Source organism: Taudactylus pleione, unplaced genomic scaffold, assembly GCF_031769625.1.
Source record: "Taudactylus pleione unplaced genomic scaffold, aTauple2 ptg000251l, whole genome shotgun sequence".
Classification (NCBI taxonomy): domain Eukaryota; kingdom Metazoa; phylum Chordata; class Amphibia; order Anura; family Myobatrachidae; genus Taudactylus; species Taudactylus pleione.
Window position 1 is genome coordinate 6,466,020 of NW_028284653.1, and position 15,357 is coordinate 6,481,376.

At 42.2% G+C, this 15,357-nt stretch overlaps 1 protein-coding gene across 1 annotated transcript in view; it reads right to left on the minus strand.

Annotated features, from left to right (window-relative positions):
- The window catches only part of LOC148515269 (pendrin-like), a 95,232-nt gene that overhangs the window by 51,862 nt on the left and 28,013 nt on the right, over positions 1–15,357 (minus strand). Inside the window, exons 3-4 of the mRNA XM_088480260.1 lie at positions 10,880–11,019; positions 239–349 (exon numbers count right to left, since the gene is read on the minus strand). Coding sequence (XP_088336386.1) covers positions 239–349; positions 10,880–11,019 — 251 coding nt within the window. The remainder of the gene's footprint in view (positions 1–238; positions 350–10,879; positions 11,020–15,357) is intronic.

A 15,357-nucleotide genomic window follows, 5' to 3' on the forward strand; every position in this document is an offset into this window, starting at 1 on the left:
TAACCATGCGAGCATTATAACTTTAAACATGCTCCTAAAGCAGATCTGTGAGAAAGATTAATTGGTGAGAGATAAAATTGACAGTTGGGAGCTGATTGGTTGGTACTTTATCTCTCTCCACCTTATTTTTTTATCCAAGCTTTGATAAATCTCCCCCTTTAGCTCTCTCCACTTTATCTCTCCAAGCTTTGATAAATCTGCCCCGAATATTCTCTGTTTGGGATTCACAAGAACCTACCAACTGCAATGTGTCTAGATGTTCCCAAGAAAAAGTATGGCAGGATGGGAAAGAATGATGAGTAAAGGCCATATCCAACAGGTATCTCAGCAAGTAATGCGAAAGCCAGACCTAAAAGACATAATATCAGCTAGCATCATATATACCACATTGATTAGAGAGGCTAAACAGTAATTATTTATGCTGGTCAACAGCCACACGGATACTCCAAAATGGCGGCTGCACACAATTTTTCTCTAGAAATATGTTATAATACATAATTAACACATGACACTCTTTGTAAGCTATTCATTTTGTCTCTTAGTGTAGGTTGTATTAATTATAAGGTTTTTTCCCCCCAATATTGTACCAACTGTATAGGACTTTTGAAAGTCAATGTGAGATCTTTAAGTAAATACAGATACAGAGTCACTGTTGAGTTGAAAACTCAGCATGCAGATTGCAGAACATACATATACACACAGAATCATGCATAAAATTGTCTTATTTGACTACAGATTACTTTATATTAGAGGGCAATTGACTCACTTTTTTGTGAGGTACAGCAGGAGGATCCTCTAGTACTTTAATGGGCAATTCAAGCCTGATTTAAAATGGCTGGTATTGAACTGTGCTGTCCTGTAATTTAAGGAATCCCTGCAGCCTACTCCATATCTCAGGGGTCCCTCCCTTGTGAACAATGTTAAATAAGGTAATAGGAGTAATTGGCGCTGAGTGTACAAAAATGTCAGAAGCCCAGCATCGAATGGTTGCCAGGCTTCCGACATCAAATCATGTGATGCGATGACAGACTACCAATCCGAAAAGGGGTGGGGCCGGTGGGAAAGGGAGCGGAGCCTCACATTACCCCCCACCCACGTCACTGTGGGGGCATGCCCAGCACTCTCTGAGATGGTGGGCTGCCCCCAGGCTCCCCCTACACTGAGAATAGATGCCGTGCTCTGACACTGAGTGTTTCAGCCCTGCATCCTTCATCTGTTGTGGCCGGCGGAGCAACTTAGCTGGCTCATCACTGCAAAATCAGTTGCTGGGATCCCTGCACAGCGCTTAGGCAGCCTAGTGCCTGTTGATCTGTGTGATGTTATTGCATTAGATATGCCTAATGTTTGAAAACACTCCCTAACTTGTATGTGAAAGCCTGGATCTTCAGTGACAGTCCCTAGGACCATGGGGAATGCTGGGAAGTGAGTGTAGTCTTGTCTACAGTATGTCTATAGTTTGCAAATGGCTGAATAAAGAAGCATAGCAGTTGAAACCCATTCATCAGTGTCCATATGAATGCATATACAAGCATGCAAACAAAACATGGTGTCAGAAGAAGTGTAAAATGGACTCTGCTAGTGCTTAGAGTGTGAGATGATCCTGCAAAAGTCTGCAAAGCTGTGATACTCAGTATATGAAAACTCTGCCTTGTGCTCTTGTCACATCAAACTGTGAGTAGCAATGGATAAGCTGTCTCCTCCAACAGGCATGCAAATGTCTGGTAATTTGTCTGAAAACTGGAAGAGATTTAAACAAAGCTATTAAAAGAGAACATTTCAAATTATCAACCAGAGATGAAATCATGTCGCAATTTGCGGGAGCAAAATGGTTCAGTAAATTAGACGCATTTTCAGGATTATGGGAAATGAAGCTAGATGAAACCAGCTCAAAGCTGTGAACATTTAATACACCAGAAGGTCGATACAGATTTCTTCGACTACCATATGGGATACTGTCCGCTCCAGAAGTATACCACAAAAGAATACACATGATTTTTGAACATATTCCAGGTGTTGAAACAATGATGACACTATTATCTGGGGTTCTACAAAGGAAGAACATGATTCTAGATTGAGACAAATGATGGAACTTACCAGAAAAGTGAATCTAAAGCTAAACAAGGACAAATGTGAATTTGGCGTGAAAACACTTACCTTTATGGGTGACGTAGTTTCAGATCAAGGTGTGAAGCCTGACCCAAGGAAAATATCAGCCATAGTGAATATGGAACGTCCTAACAACAAAGATGACTTCAGAAGATTCCTAGTAATGATTACTTACTTAGGATAATTTATTTCTCAACTTTCAGAACAATCAGCTCCTCTTAGATGGTTATTGGACAAAGATAATGAGTGGATGTGGTCACATGAACAAGAAGAAAGTTGGCAAAAACTGAAATCAACCATTACAGAGCAACCGGTACTAAGATTCTTTGATCCTGCAAAAAGAATAAGAATTTTAGCAGATGCTTCTCAATTTGGCCTAGGATATGTATTGTTGCAAGAACATGAAGATACATGGCAACCTGTAATCTATGCATCTAGAGCGTTGACAAGTGCTGAAACAAGGTATGCTCAGATAGAAAAAGAACTTCTAGCAATAATCTATGCATGTGAGAGATTTCATCAATTTGTGTATGGTCAAGCGTTACAGTAGAAACTGACCACAAGCCATTGGTAGCTATCATGACTAAATCGTTGCATGACTGTCCCATGAGAATTTAACGAATGCTTATAAGACTACAGAATGTACAATTGCTGTACTGTCCCAGTAAATACCTGTACATTGCTGACACACTTTCTCATGCTGTGGACAAAAGTGAAGGTTCTGGAAGTCTAATGGACAAAGAGATAGAAGCATATGTGGATTTGATTGTAGCTTCTCTCCCAGTGTCTCTTGCAAGACAAGAACAGATTAGAAAAGAAACAGAGACAGATGACACAATGAAAGTGTTAAAAGACATCATTCTAAAAGGATGGCCAGCAGAAAAAAATGCTTGTCCGCTGTCAATTCATGATTATTGGATGCACCGCAGTGACCTTACTGTTATCAATTACATCATTTACAAAGGTAATAGGTTTGTCATGCCTGCACGACTAAGAAAAACTATGCTGTGCAAGATACATGAAGGCCACTTAGGAGAAGAAAAATGTAAGGGGAGGGCATGTGAAGTGATGTATTGGCCAAGAATGAACCAAGACATAGCACAGACAACAGCTACATGTCAGTTATGTCTTATGTATAGACCAAAGCAACAAGTTGAACTGCTGAGTCCTCATGCAGTGCCAGAGAGACCATACCAGAAGGTAGGCGCAGATTTGTTTGATTGTAAAATGGGAAGATGTACATTGTCATCACTGATTATTATTCCAATTATCCTGAGGTAAAGACACTACATACAACTACTAGTAAAGCTGTAATCAATTGCATGAAGTCAATCTTTGCAAGGCATGGTGTTCCTATGGAGGTGTTCACTGACAATGGTCCTCAGTTTTTCTGTGCTGAATTTAAACAATTTGCTGATGATTGGGAATTAGGGCCTGATTCAGAGCCGCTCGTAAGTGGCCACTCGTTCGCTCCGAGTGATGTTTGCCCAACTGCGCATGCGTATGGATCGTAATACGCATGCGCGAACCAGTCAGTGCGGCCGAAAATCGTTTGTTCGCTAAATAGCGAATGCCTGCTATTTTGAGTGACAGAATGAGGCGTATGTGGGTGGTAACAAGGGAAGGTGCTTGAAAACGGGGAGTGGAGATCCGAACGCAGGCGTGCTGAAAGGTCAAAACGGGCGTTTTAAGGGTGTGCATAATTAATACAGCAGCGTCATTGACCACGTCACTGGGTTATTTTATAGCCAGAACTGCTCGCAAGATTGTGGTAGCAAAAACCAACCACAAGAATAGCGAGCAGTTCATACGCTGGTCGATGTACTCGATTAAGCTAATAAATAGCGGACATGACGTAGGATGAGAGCGGCCAGGGGGCGTAGTTATCCAAAAAACGACCGCAAGTTTTGTTCACTCGTTCAGACCTAGAGGCGTGAACAGATCGCAAAGAGCGAACGGTTCATTTGAATAGCCACCCCTTTTTTCTGAACGAACGACCGCAAATAGCGTCCGGCCCTGAATCAGGCCCTTTGTCCATACCACATCAAGTCCCCACTATCCACGGTCAAATAGATTGGTGGAAAGTTCAGTAAAAACTGTAAAGAGTCTCATGAAAACAGCGCAGGAAGTAAAGAAGATTTCTACAAGTCTCTTAATCTACCGCAGTACACCTCTGCAGAATGGATTCTCTCCAGCACAAATGTTGATGGGAAGGAGAATTAGAGCAAATCTTCCAATACATGATGAACTGCTTAAAACGCATAGTTCAACATTAGTCAGACTGAGTAAGGAACGACAACAGGTGAAACAAAAACTGTTTCATGATAGACGAGCAAAAAGCCTGTCTGATCTTAGTTCGGGTGACCAAGTCCGTCTCAGAGACTATGAGAAAGGCATTTGGATGCAGAAAGGTACTGTGCAAGCACAAGTAGCACCAAGATCTTATAGTATACGCACAGAGCATGGAACAGAAGTAAGAAGAAATCGGGTGGATTTAAGATCTTAACCTAACCAACATGAAGACAACATGACTGAAGAATATCCTTCATCTGACATGTATGATAATCTGGATAACGGTGAACAAACCATGATTCAAGAAAGGTCCAACATGGTTGATGAAACACAGGCTCTGTATGAAAGATCCCAAAGAGAAATTTGCAGACCTGAGAGACTTATTGAAACATGTTAGATGATATTCTTAACATATTACATTGTTGAATTGTTGCACTGAAGGATACAGGGCTTATCTTTAAAGAAAAGAGGATGTGATGTTATTGCATTAGATATGCCTAATGTTTGTAGACACTCCTTAACTTGTATGTGAAAGCCTGGATCTTCAGTGACGGTCCCTAGGACCATGGGGATTGCTGGGAAGTGGGTGCAGTCTTCTGTACAGTATGTCTATAGTTTGCAAATGGCTGAATAAAGAAGCATAGCAGTTGAAACCCATGCATCAGTGTCCATATGAATGCATATACAGGCATGCAAACAAAACAGTCCGTAGAGCATACTTGCCAACTTACAGCTTCCTCCTTCGGGGTGGGAGTTGTGAGGCTTCAATGGCAGGGGGGCGTGTTGTGGCAGAAAGGGGGCGTGACGCGGTGATGATGCAGCATTGGGGGCAGAGCATGGGACGTGACTGCGCAATTGCATCATCGTGGCCCTGCCCCCTCTGCACAATGCCGAGATTTACGGCACTGTGAAGCCGGGGGCAGGGCCACGATGATGCAATTCAGTGCAAATCACGTCACTGCCCCCCTGCTGCGGAGGTTTCTATTGTAACCGCGGGGGGGGGGGGGCTATGGGGTGGTGGCCACCAGTAGGCTTGCCTGCCTTTCCGGGGGGCCGGAAGCAGCACACGATTTTCGGGAGGCTCCCGGCCGAATCGGGAGGGTAGGCAAGTATGCCGTAGGGACACTGGAGCACCTCAATCCACCAGTGAGTACAGGTACCAGTGAGTACCGGTTTTCCTGGGAGTTCTCCTGCACCCCATTCTAGAAGTTCTCCTATTAACCCAGCCTTACCAGCACTTCCCCACGGCTCCTGTATTATTATTATTATTATCTCTGTGTCAGTGCAGGATTTCCCCTGGTCCCTGAAAGACATATGCTATCAAACAAAGCAACTCTCATGGTTCTGCATCCCACAGAAATCACTACTTATAGTGTGACATTAGCTCACTTTTACTTGTTAAATCCAGGCACCAAAATATATCCACCACTGGAGGGCCTCAGAGTATCATCTTTAATAGTCTGTGCACAATGTTAGTATTACTGGTAGCTCCAGTAGCTGCTCTCACTGTACTCAGTTATTATCACAATTTACATTACAAATAGGTAGTCACATTGCTGCTCTTCATTATATGTATCCTTTAAAATGTGCTTTATTGCCTTGATTAAGGTTTAATATCTCTGCTGCATGAAGATGCCTTGCAGCTGATGGTCTGATCCCGGCCCCTATGGGCCCTCTTCATTGACCATTACCTTGAATCTTTGTCTCATTCTCATTTCCGTCACTACCAGCTTTATCCATACCAGCAATTTCACTTTTCCAGTATATGATCAAGTTTATTAGTGTCATGTCTCATATAAATTAAAAATCTGCCACGTCCACCACCACGAGCATATTTAATCATCTATGCAAACTATAGATCAATCAAGTTCACCTCACCCAGCATCGCCTTCAGAGATGGAGATTGACCCCCTAACATACAAGCGGTTCTCACCACTCTGGTAAACGGTATTAAGGTAACTTTCCAACAAGAACTATAATGGCCGTAGATGATTTTAGGTCTGACCTTACTGCTCTGGGTATCTCTGAACAGATGCTCTTGAATCCAAAATTGATGATCTTTGTTGCTACCAGAATGTATTGGATAGGGAGCTCACTCTACTAAGGACCGAGATCAATGATATTAAAGAGAAACAAAAGTATCTTGAGAACAGATCACGGAGACAATTTTGCCATCGTCATTGCCAATCTTTCTGAAGGAACTCTTTAGGCATATCCTCCCTGACCTTGAGAAGCATGATCTACTGCTGGATAGAGAACGCAGAGCCCAAAGATCTAAACCATCTCTTGGACAAAACCTACAAGATATTGTCATAAGGCTGCACTATTTCCGCACCAAAGAGAAAATTGTTGCTGGGACAAGAGACAACCCCATTATTAATTTTCGAGTCATGCACATACCGATATTTCAAGATCTTGCTCCATCCACTATCCACAAATGCAGAAACCTACAGCCAATCACCAAAGTGCTTCGACATAATAATATAAAGTATCGATGTAACTTTTCTTTTCAATTACAGGTTTTCGCAAACAACACAAGTCATCTGGCTAAAACAATGAAACAAGGCCACAAATTTTGGAAACCTTAGGAATTCTAACTGAACCTCCCATGACCTCTGCCTCGAATGCATCTCCTAAGCCACATGGACTGCCTGCTTTGTAATGGTCTACAGTTGGTAGGTGTTGAGACGAAGATTCCCCCCAACTTGAGTCCTTCTACTGTTATCACTGAGATTATTTCCTGGTCATGAAGATAGAGCTGACATTGATAGTCTGCTCTGAGGAGCAGGCCAGTGTACAGCCTCCGTGTGGTCAGCCTCCTCTTTCGCAGTGCAGTAGATTCTACCAATATAAAGACAAAAAGGAGTATATCTGCACACAGTAAATTTCTGTTGTGATCAAATGCCTCATGATAAACCCCTTATTTCTATTGTAAATATTGTATTAGGAGGTGCTGCCTAGACAACCGTTACTAGAAATGTAAAGAAAGAGAGGAAAAGCGGTTGTATCTGACAGGCGCACAAATAAACAACTAAAATATAACTTTTATTAATTTATTCCATTAATAAACCAGAACCATATCACTAGGTTCAGATTTGAGATCAGTGAAATATATAGCTAAAAAGGGAATTTCTTATGATGTGAAAAAAATTGTGTGTTGGTGCTCAAACAAAAAATAATAAATAAAAACAAATTAAAAAACTATCTGGTTTTATGATGTCTAATGTATCTAAGTCAGTATAAATCGTATTTTTCTATAACCCTGCCCAGGAGATGGGGTGGGACCATATGCAGTATAAATATAAGGCCAGATAGAGTGGACACCACTACCTTGACAAAGACTACCAGTCGAAACGCGTTGGTGTGGTGCTTGTATACCTGCATATAATCCTGATAGTGAGTCATTACTTCACTGCTTGGGTAAGAATGCCTGAGTTTTTTTTTCTTTCTTATTTTATTGGTTTGCTTTGTGTGGTTTTGTTTTGAACTATGTTTTTTCTAAGTGGTGTTTAACATCAGTAATGCACACATTTTGTACCTATACATTCTATGGATATTTGATGTAGTTTTTTAAGCATTATTTTTGTATCTATAAATAAACGTTGAAATATGTTACCAGAAGAAGTTGTTTATAGATATTAATCCAGTAAAGGAACTGAAAAGAATTACTACTAAAGAAACCGTTATACAAGAGGATCCACTGCAAAATACGTGTAAGCATACAAGTTAGTGTGCTGTATAAGTGTGAATATCACGTGGTGTTTACAAAGGTACAGATAGCCATTGATTTGAACACCAGGATTTAGGAAGAATAAAGATGCCATTATATGTATGGTGAATATTTAGATGTAAGCAGCATTGTGAGCATCCAGTTATATGTTTTCTCACGTGGGTGACCTGTTACCCGTAGACTGACATGCATCCCATTATTTTCTGGATTGGGACATTGCAACCTAAGATATAGTGTATGGACATAATAACAATAGTTCTGACCTACTACACTATCAGTTTTTTTGTCTTATTTTCTCCTTCTACATGTTCGGAGGAAACCTATAAGGAAGAAATCAAAAACGGAAAAAAACATGTATTCCGGCAGCGGCAGCGGCTCATAGTCTATTACATTTAGCCCATCGTGTTCCTTCAAGAGACTCACATGACTGGTAATCACTCTCTCTTACGAGATAAGCATTATTCTCAAACTTGTTTTGCTCCCGCGTACTGCAATAAATTCGGAGTAGCAATTTTAATTAGTAGCAAAGTCCCCTTTGCACTCTCACACTCCATAGCCGACCCTTAAGGTCATTATTTCATTCTCATTGTTCACGATTCGCTCTGAAAGTTTCACTCATTAATCTTTATGCTGTAAATAATGGTCAGTGTGCATGTTTTGCTAGCCTCTTTAGACACATTGAGTGAGTTACTCAAGGTCATCTTATTATTGGAGGATACTACAACACAGTGCTAGATCCTACCTTATACAAAACTTCTCCTCCATACACTAAAGTTGCACCAGATATTCCTCAACCAACCCGTAATCTCTTCAATGGTCTTCAAGGGCTGGCCCTATTAGATTCTTGGCGTTTATAAACTCAATGGCAAGGGACTACACTCATTTCCCCAGTCCACATCAAATTTATTCTAGAGTAGGCATGGTTCTAATCTCATGTTCTTTTGCCCAAGTAATCACTCATACTGGCATTACACCATTCTCATGGATGGATCATGCTGGTGATTATATACACAGTGATCTGTTTAACCCACCTCGGAAATCACTGAAACGGCGGTTAGATGACCCCATGTTACTAAACCACACTATCTTTCATAAAATTAAATTCACCATTGAGGAATTTGATTCTGGCTCCCTTTTCTTTGCAGTGTACATCACTGTCACTGACAGTGAATAAGAGCCGTCCAGAGACAGAAGAAAAATTAGAAGAGCAACAAAAAAGAAAGCAAAGAAGCAGAGAGGAGCATGTAACACTGGTGGGGGGAAAGCAGGTTGGTCTATTGGTGCCAAAGAAATGGGATGGGGGTGGTGCAGAGCTGCCCCAAGTGCTAATATATAGAGGTGTGGCCCTGATATTTTGTAATGCTCTGCAAGCTGAAGAAAACACACCTACAGTTGTAGCAGAAAGACAGGCAAGTAAGCTCTTACAAGCAGGGCCCTTATCCCTCATGTGCTTTACCTTTACTCACTTATATCATCATCTCCACCCCACTGCCAACAACAGCAACAACAGCAATAAACCTTTGGGTTCTGCAGCCCCGCTGCTTATTTGGGTATTATGACTGCTGAAGCAGCATTGTTTATAAACCTTGTCTATGTCCTGCAATTTTATGTACTGTAAGTCATGCTGTTTCTATTTAAGGGCCTGATTCAGTAGCGTACTTAATTGCAACAGTACTGCGCATGCGTATGCATCTTACTGTGCGTGCATAAATTAGCCACTGTGATTGCCTACGCAGCTTGTGTACTCACTGCATGCGACGAGGCTTGCAATTTCTGCGACGGGTCAGACCTGCTGTAATTGTGTGTGACGGGCCAATGTGCTTCAATGTTACCGATGTATACGCAGGACTGCGAGGTATTACGGATGTGAGAAGGCAGCAGTGGGCATCTCTATGCTGGCGGTGGCAGACATTAGCATATTTTTGAAGTTTCAATGCGTGCGATAATGCAGCTGCAATTGTGATCCATACTGGATCAGGCACTCAGTACTTTTGTGGCGACATATAAAAAAAAGGATAATAGTAATAAAATAATAAATATTTGACTACTTTCCATGAAGGGGCACTGATTTTTGGATTCTTTTTCTGAATAAAAATACATTACTCTTGTAAATCTAAGGTCTAAATTGTCAGAGTATATTACAGTGTCCACAGCTCACAGGCTAGTACATTTGGGCCCCTATGTTTATTTATAGATGTTTTTTGTAAAATAGGCACCCTAACTTCTCACAAGAGCATACCTCTTATCTCTGCCCCACAAATTTGGATTTTCTCTTGATTCCAGGCCAGTTGGGAGGTGTGCACCTCTGACATGTGCCCCATCAATGCCCTGTGTACTAGAGGCAGGTACGCACAGCATTGAAGGGGTATTTCTAAGGGAGGGAAAGAGTGCTGGGAATACCCCGACAGAGAAATGCCCAATGTTACGTAGCCATGCCCCATTCTCACATGCACACAGATAGGAGGAAGAAATGCATGCACACATCTACAGGTTAGGAGGTATGCACTATAACTATATGTCTAGTTCCATTCACAGTCACACTGTAGCTCAGCTCATTCTTCAACTGTTTTTAGGCAAGCAGCATGACAACTTATAGCTCATCAACTTATCCAGTTCATCCGTAACTTGGCCTTGTAATAATAAAGATATAGATGAGGCATATGATTGACGTGTCCACTGAACATTTTTAAGAAAACTGATGAATGGCAGTAACATCTTTATTGAAGATAGCTGCATGAAGAAGAAACGTACCTTGCAATGTGGCAACAATTCCTGTACAAAGTCCTGAGACAAGGTCGAGAACAAACCATTCTTTCCATTGGTACCTCGGCAACCAGCTCAGGGCTGGAAAAAGCTGCTTAATTCTTACACGAGCTCCTGTAGATGAGCAGCTGCCAGATACAGAAAACAATAATCAGACTACAGCATCACCAGTCATACTTCACTGTTCTCTGAGGAAACTGTCAGTTGGCGATGAATGGCGTATGATCATTGTGCTCCTTGGCACTCACACCATAGTGATGTACATCAGTGTGTCTGCAGCATTTTGCCAACTCTCCCTGAATGTCAGGAAGACTCCCTGAAATAATGGTGATCTCCCTGACTCTTGCAGTCTCCCAGAGGCTGGCCTGAGTGTGCGCAAATCAGTTATAATGTCATCATTCTCTGCCCATCACAGAGGAAACACTAAGGAGAAGAATAACGTGTTCTACAAGAAAATGTGTGTCACTCTCCAGCACAAGGATGGCTAAATGAGTGGCTGTGTGCCCCAGGATGTGTGATGAATTATAGGTGATTTGTGTTATGTGCTGAACTATGAATGCAACTGCTTTCGGGCTCATTTACAGTTGGATGCAAGTCAGTTTTAGACACACCTCTCAGATGGAGCAGTACACACCCTCTTCAGCGCCATACTTAGATGATGCTTTCACAATCTCCCTGAAATTCTTTTTCAAAAGTAGACAAGTATGGTCTGCAACTTCCATCACCAACAGGGAGCAATGATCAACCTAAAGCCTGCTGGTAATCAGCTTGCTCTGCGCTCCTCCAGCAGACATCAGTCAGCACCAACAACCATTCATAATGAAGGATCAAGGTTATTACCTTCCAGACAAGTTTTCCAGTAGCTGGTACCAAATTTAAGTCTCAGATTGCTTCTACAGCAATGGCAAACACCAGTCCATAGTGACACACAATACAGTATATGTTTTGAATGATAAACCAGTCTGCCCTGTTCCAAATAAAGTATTTAGCATTTACATCAGAGTGACCCATTTTGGGTAAATTTGATTATTTCTTAACTGGCTTTACCTTAGCCAGTTAGTAGACTTGTCATAGTCTATTAGGACAATAGAAACCCTAAACCATCTACTTTTACTTCAAGTTGTTTGTTTATATCTAATGATAGATTACTGCCCTCATTGCATCATACCAGCACTACACATTAGGGTGCACGCGGCTGCATTTTTATGTGGAGCTGCGATAATATGCCCTTCCCCTTGTGTAATAGCCTGTGCCAGAATGTGCAAGACCTGAGATGCCAACTTCCAGCATCTCTGCACACTACACTTCCAGGGGTTCTGGACAATCCACCAACGGTGCCTCATCGACACTTACACCAAGCCTATGGCAGGTGCAGGGTCTCCGCCTGGACATGGCCTATGTGGCTGTGGCTCTGCATATAAGGACACAGCAGCTTTCACTGACACGCCTGTGACACTCCCATAATACACTTATACAGACCACCTCCCAGTCACCACCCAGAAACACCCATTTTTTTTCCTCACCATTTCTGATGCCAGCAGTCCTGTACGCAACAGCGCATTTGTTCATACACTCAGGACAACGTAGAATATTTTGCGCATGAGCAATAGCAAATAATCACTGAACTCCAGCATCAGAGTTTCATTTCCTCACAAAAACACAACATACCTAGGACCGTACCTTTGCCCCTCTCCATCACATCACATCTGACTGGCTGATGAACCTATTGAGCCCCAGTGTAATTTCTTCTTTATTTGGCTGCTAGACCTAATGAGCATGAGTAAAGGTACACTAACGATTCTTATTAAACATAGGTACCAATCTCACTATACATTAGGGGCGCAGCTGGGGAGGGGAGGCGGGGGGCAGACAGGGCATATGCCTAGGGTGACAAAAGGAGGGGGCACCAGCAGAGGATCCGCGATTCCGCAGGGAAAGGGAATGGGAGAGCAGGGAAAGCACAGAGGGGGCAGTCAGCTTACATCTATCCCTTCCCAGGGTCCATGCTATACAACAATAGACAGCATGGGACTTGTCTCTCCTGTCTGTCTGTGCATGGCCCCTCCTCCTCCTCACAGACAGCAGCAGTCTTGGAAGGACCTGCCTGGGCACAGGGCAGTCTTAACAGCAGTGGTGGCCCTGGCAAAGCAATGCACCGGGGCCCCTATCCACCCATTCATGGGGAAAAAATGTACAGAGGAGTGGAGTTGCAATCAAATCATGTGATGTACCAGCAATTTTTTTCATATATATACACACACACACATATACAGTCAGGTGCATAAATATTGGGACATTGACAGAATTTTCATATTTTGGCCTCTATTCACCACCACAATGGCTTTGAAATTAAACAACCAAGATGTGCTTTAACTGCAGACTTTCAGATTTTATTTGAGGGTAATTACATCCAAATCAGGTGAACGGTGTAGGAATTACAACGGTTTCTAAATGTGCCTCCCACTTTTTAAGGGGCCAAAAGTAATGGGACAAACTAAACAATCCTAAGTCTAACTTTCACTTTTTAATACTTTGTTGCAAATCCTTTGCAGGCAATTACAGTCTGAAGTCTGGAACGCATAGACATCACCAGACGCTGGGTTTCATCCCTGGTGATGCTCTGCCAGGCCTCTACTGCAAATGTCTTCAGTTCCTGCTTGTTCTTGGGGCATTTTCCCTTCAGTTTTGTCTTCATCAAGTGAAATGCATGCTCAATCGGATTCAGGTCAGGGGATTGACTTGGCCATTGCATAACATTCCACTTTTTAGCCTTAAAAAACTCTTTGGTTGCTTTTGCAGTATGCTTCGGGTCATTGTCCGTCTGCACTGTGAAGCGCTGTCCAATGAGTTCTGAAGCATTTGACTGAATATGAGCATATAATATTGCCTGAAACACTTCAGAATTCATTCTGCTGCTTTTGTCAGCAGTCACATCATCAATAAATACAAGGGAACCAGTTCCATTGGCAGCCATACATGCCCACGCCATGACACTACCACCACCATGCTTCACTGATGAGGTGGTATGTTTTGGATCATGAGCAGTTCCTTTCCTTCTCCATACTTTTCTCTTCCCATCACAAGTTGATCTTTGTCTTATCTGTCCATAGGATGTTGTTCCAGAACTGTAATGGCTTTATTAGATGTTGTTTGGCAAACTCTAATCTGGTCTTCCTGTTTTTGTGGCTCGCCAATGGTTTACATCTTGTGGTGAACCTTGTATATTCACTCTTGTGATGTCTTCTCTTGATTGTTGACACATATACACCTACCTCCTGGAGAGTGCTCTTGATTTGGCCAACTGTTGTGAAGGGGTTTTTATTCACCAGGGAAATAATTCTTCTGTCATCCACCACAGTTGTTTTCTGTGGTCTTCCGGGTCTTTTGGTGTTGCTGAGCTCTCCGGTGCGTTCTTACTTTTTAAGAATGTTCCAAACAGTTGATTTGGCCACACCTACTGTTTTTGCTATCTCTCTGATGGGTTTGTTTTGATTTTTCAGCCTAATGATGGCTTGCTTCACTGATAGTGACAGCTCTTTGGATCTCATATTGAGAGTCGACAGCAACTGATTCCAAATGCAAATGTCACACCTAGAATCAACTCCAGACCTTTTACCTGCTTAATTGATAATGAAATAACGAGGGAATAGCCCACACCTGTCCATGAAATAGCTTTTGAGTTGATAGTCCCATTACTTTTGGCCCCGTAAAAAGTGGGAGGCATATATAGAAATCTTTGTAATTCCTACACCGTTTACCTGATTTGGATGTAATTACCCTCAAATTAAATCTGAAAGTCTGCAGTTAAAGCACATCTTGTTTGTTTTATTTCAAAGCCATTGTGGTGGTGAATACAGGCCAAAATATGAAAATTCTGTCAATGTCCCAATATTTATGCACCTGTCTGTATATGTATATATATATATATATATATATATATATATATATATATAGCAAAGTAGAAACGGATGGCACTCCGGTAAAGAAATAATAAATCAGGCCACTCAGTAGTGGTAGTCAACGTTTCAGAGGCGTGACCTCTTTTATCAAGACCTTATAGACAAATACAAGACAAACACACAATAAATAGTCACTCGCCAACGTGCATCTCTCTGCCTCGCTGCCCGTCCAGGCGCCGATGACGTCATCAATCGCGGCAACCCGCTGGCGTCACGGCTACCTGTGGGGGGCGTGGCTAGACTAACGTGCCCATCACCAAGACAACAGAACATACAACATTAACAAGGCAGCATGGGTACAGCAACCAGTGCATACTGATCGCTGTGAGACAAGTACATAGATAGATCAAAGCGAGCCACAGCTATAAACGGCATAAGTACATCAATAACAGTGCCGGGCCGCACTGTAACATTTAAAGTGCACATATAAGCAGAGACTCAAACGGGGATGATGAAAAGTATGTGGGTCAAATATCACGAATGTGCCCACAGACAATGAACTGGCTG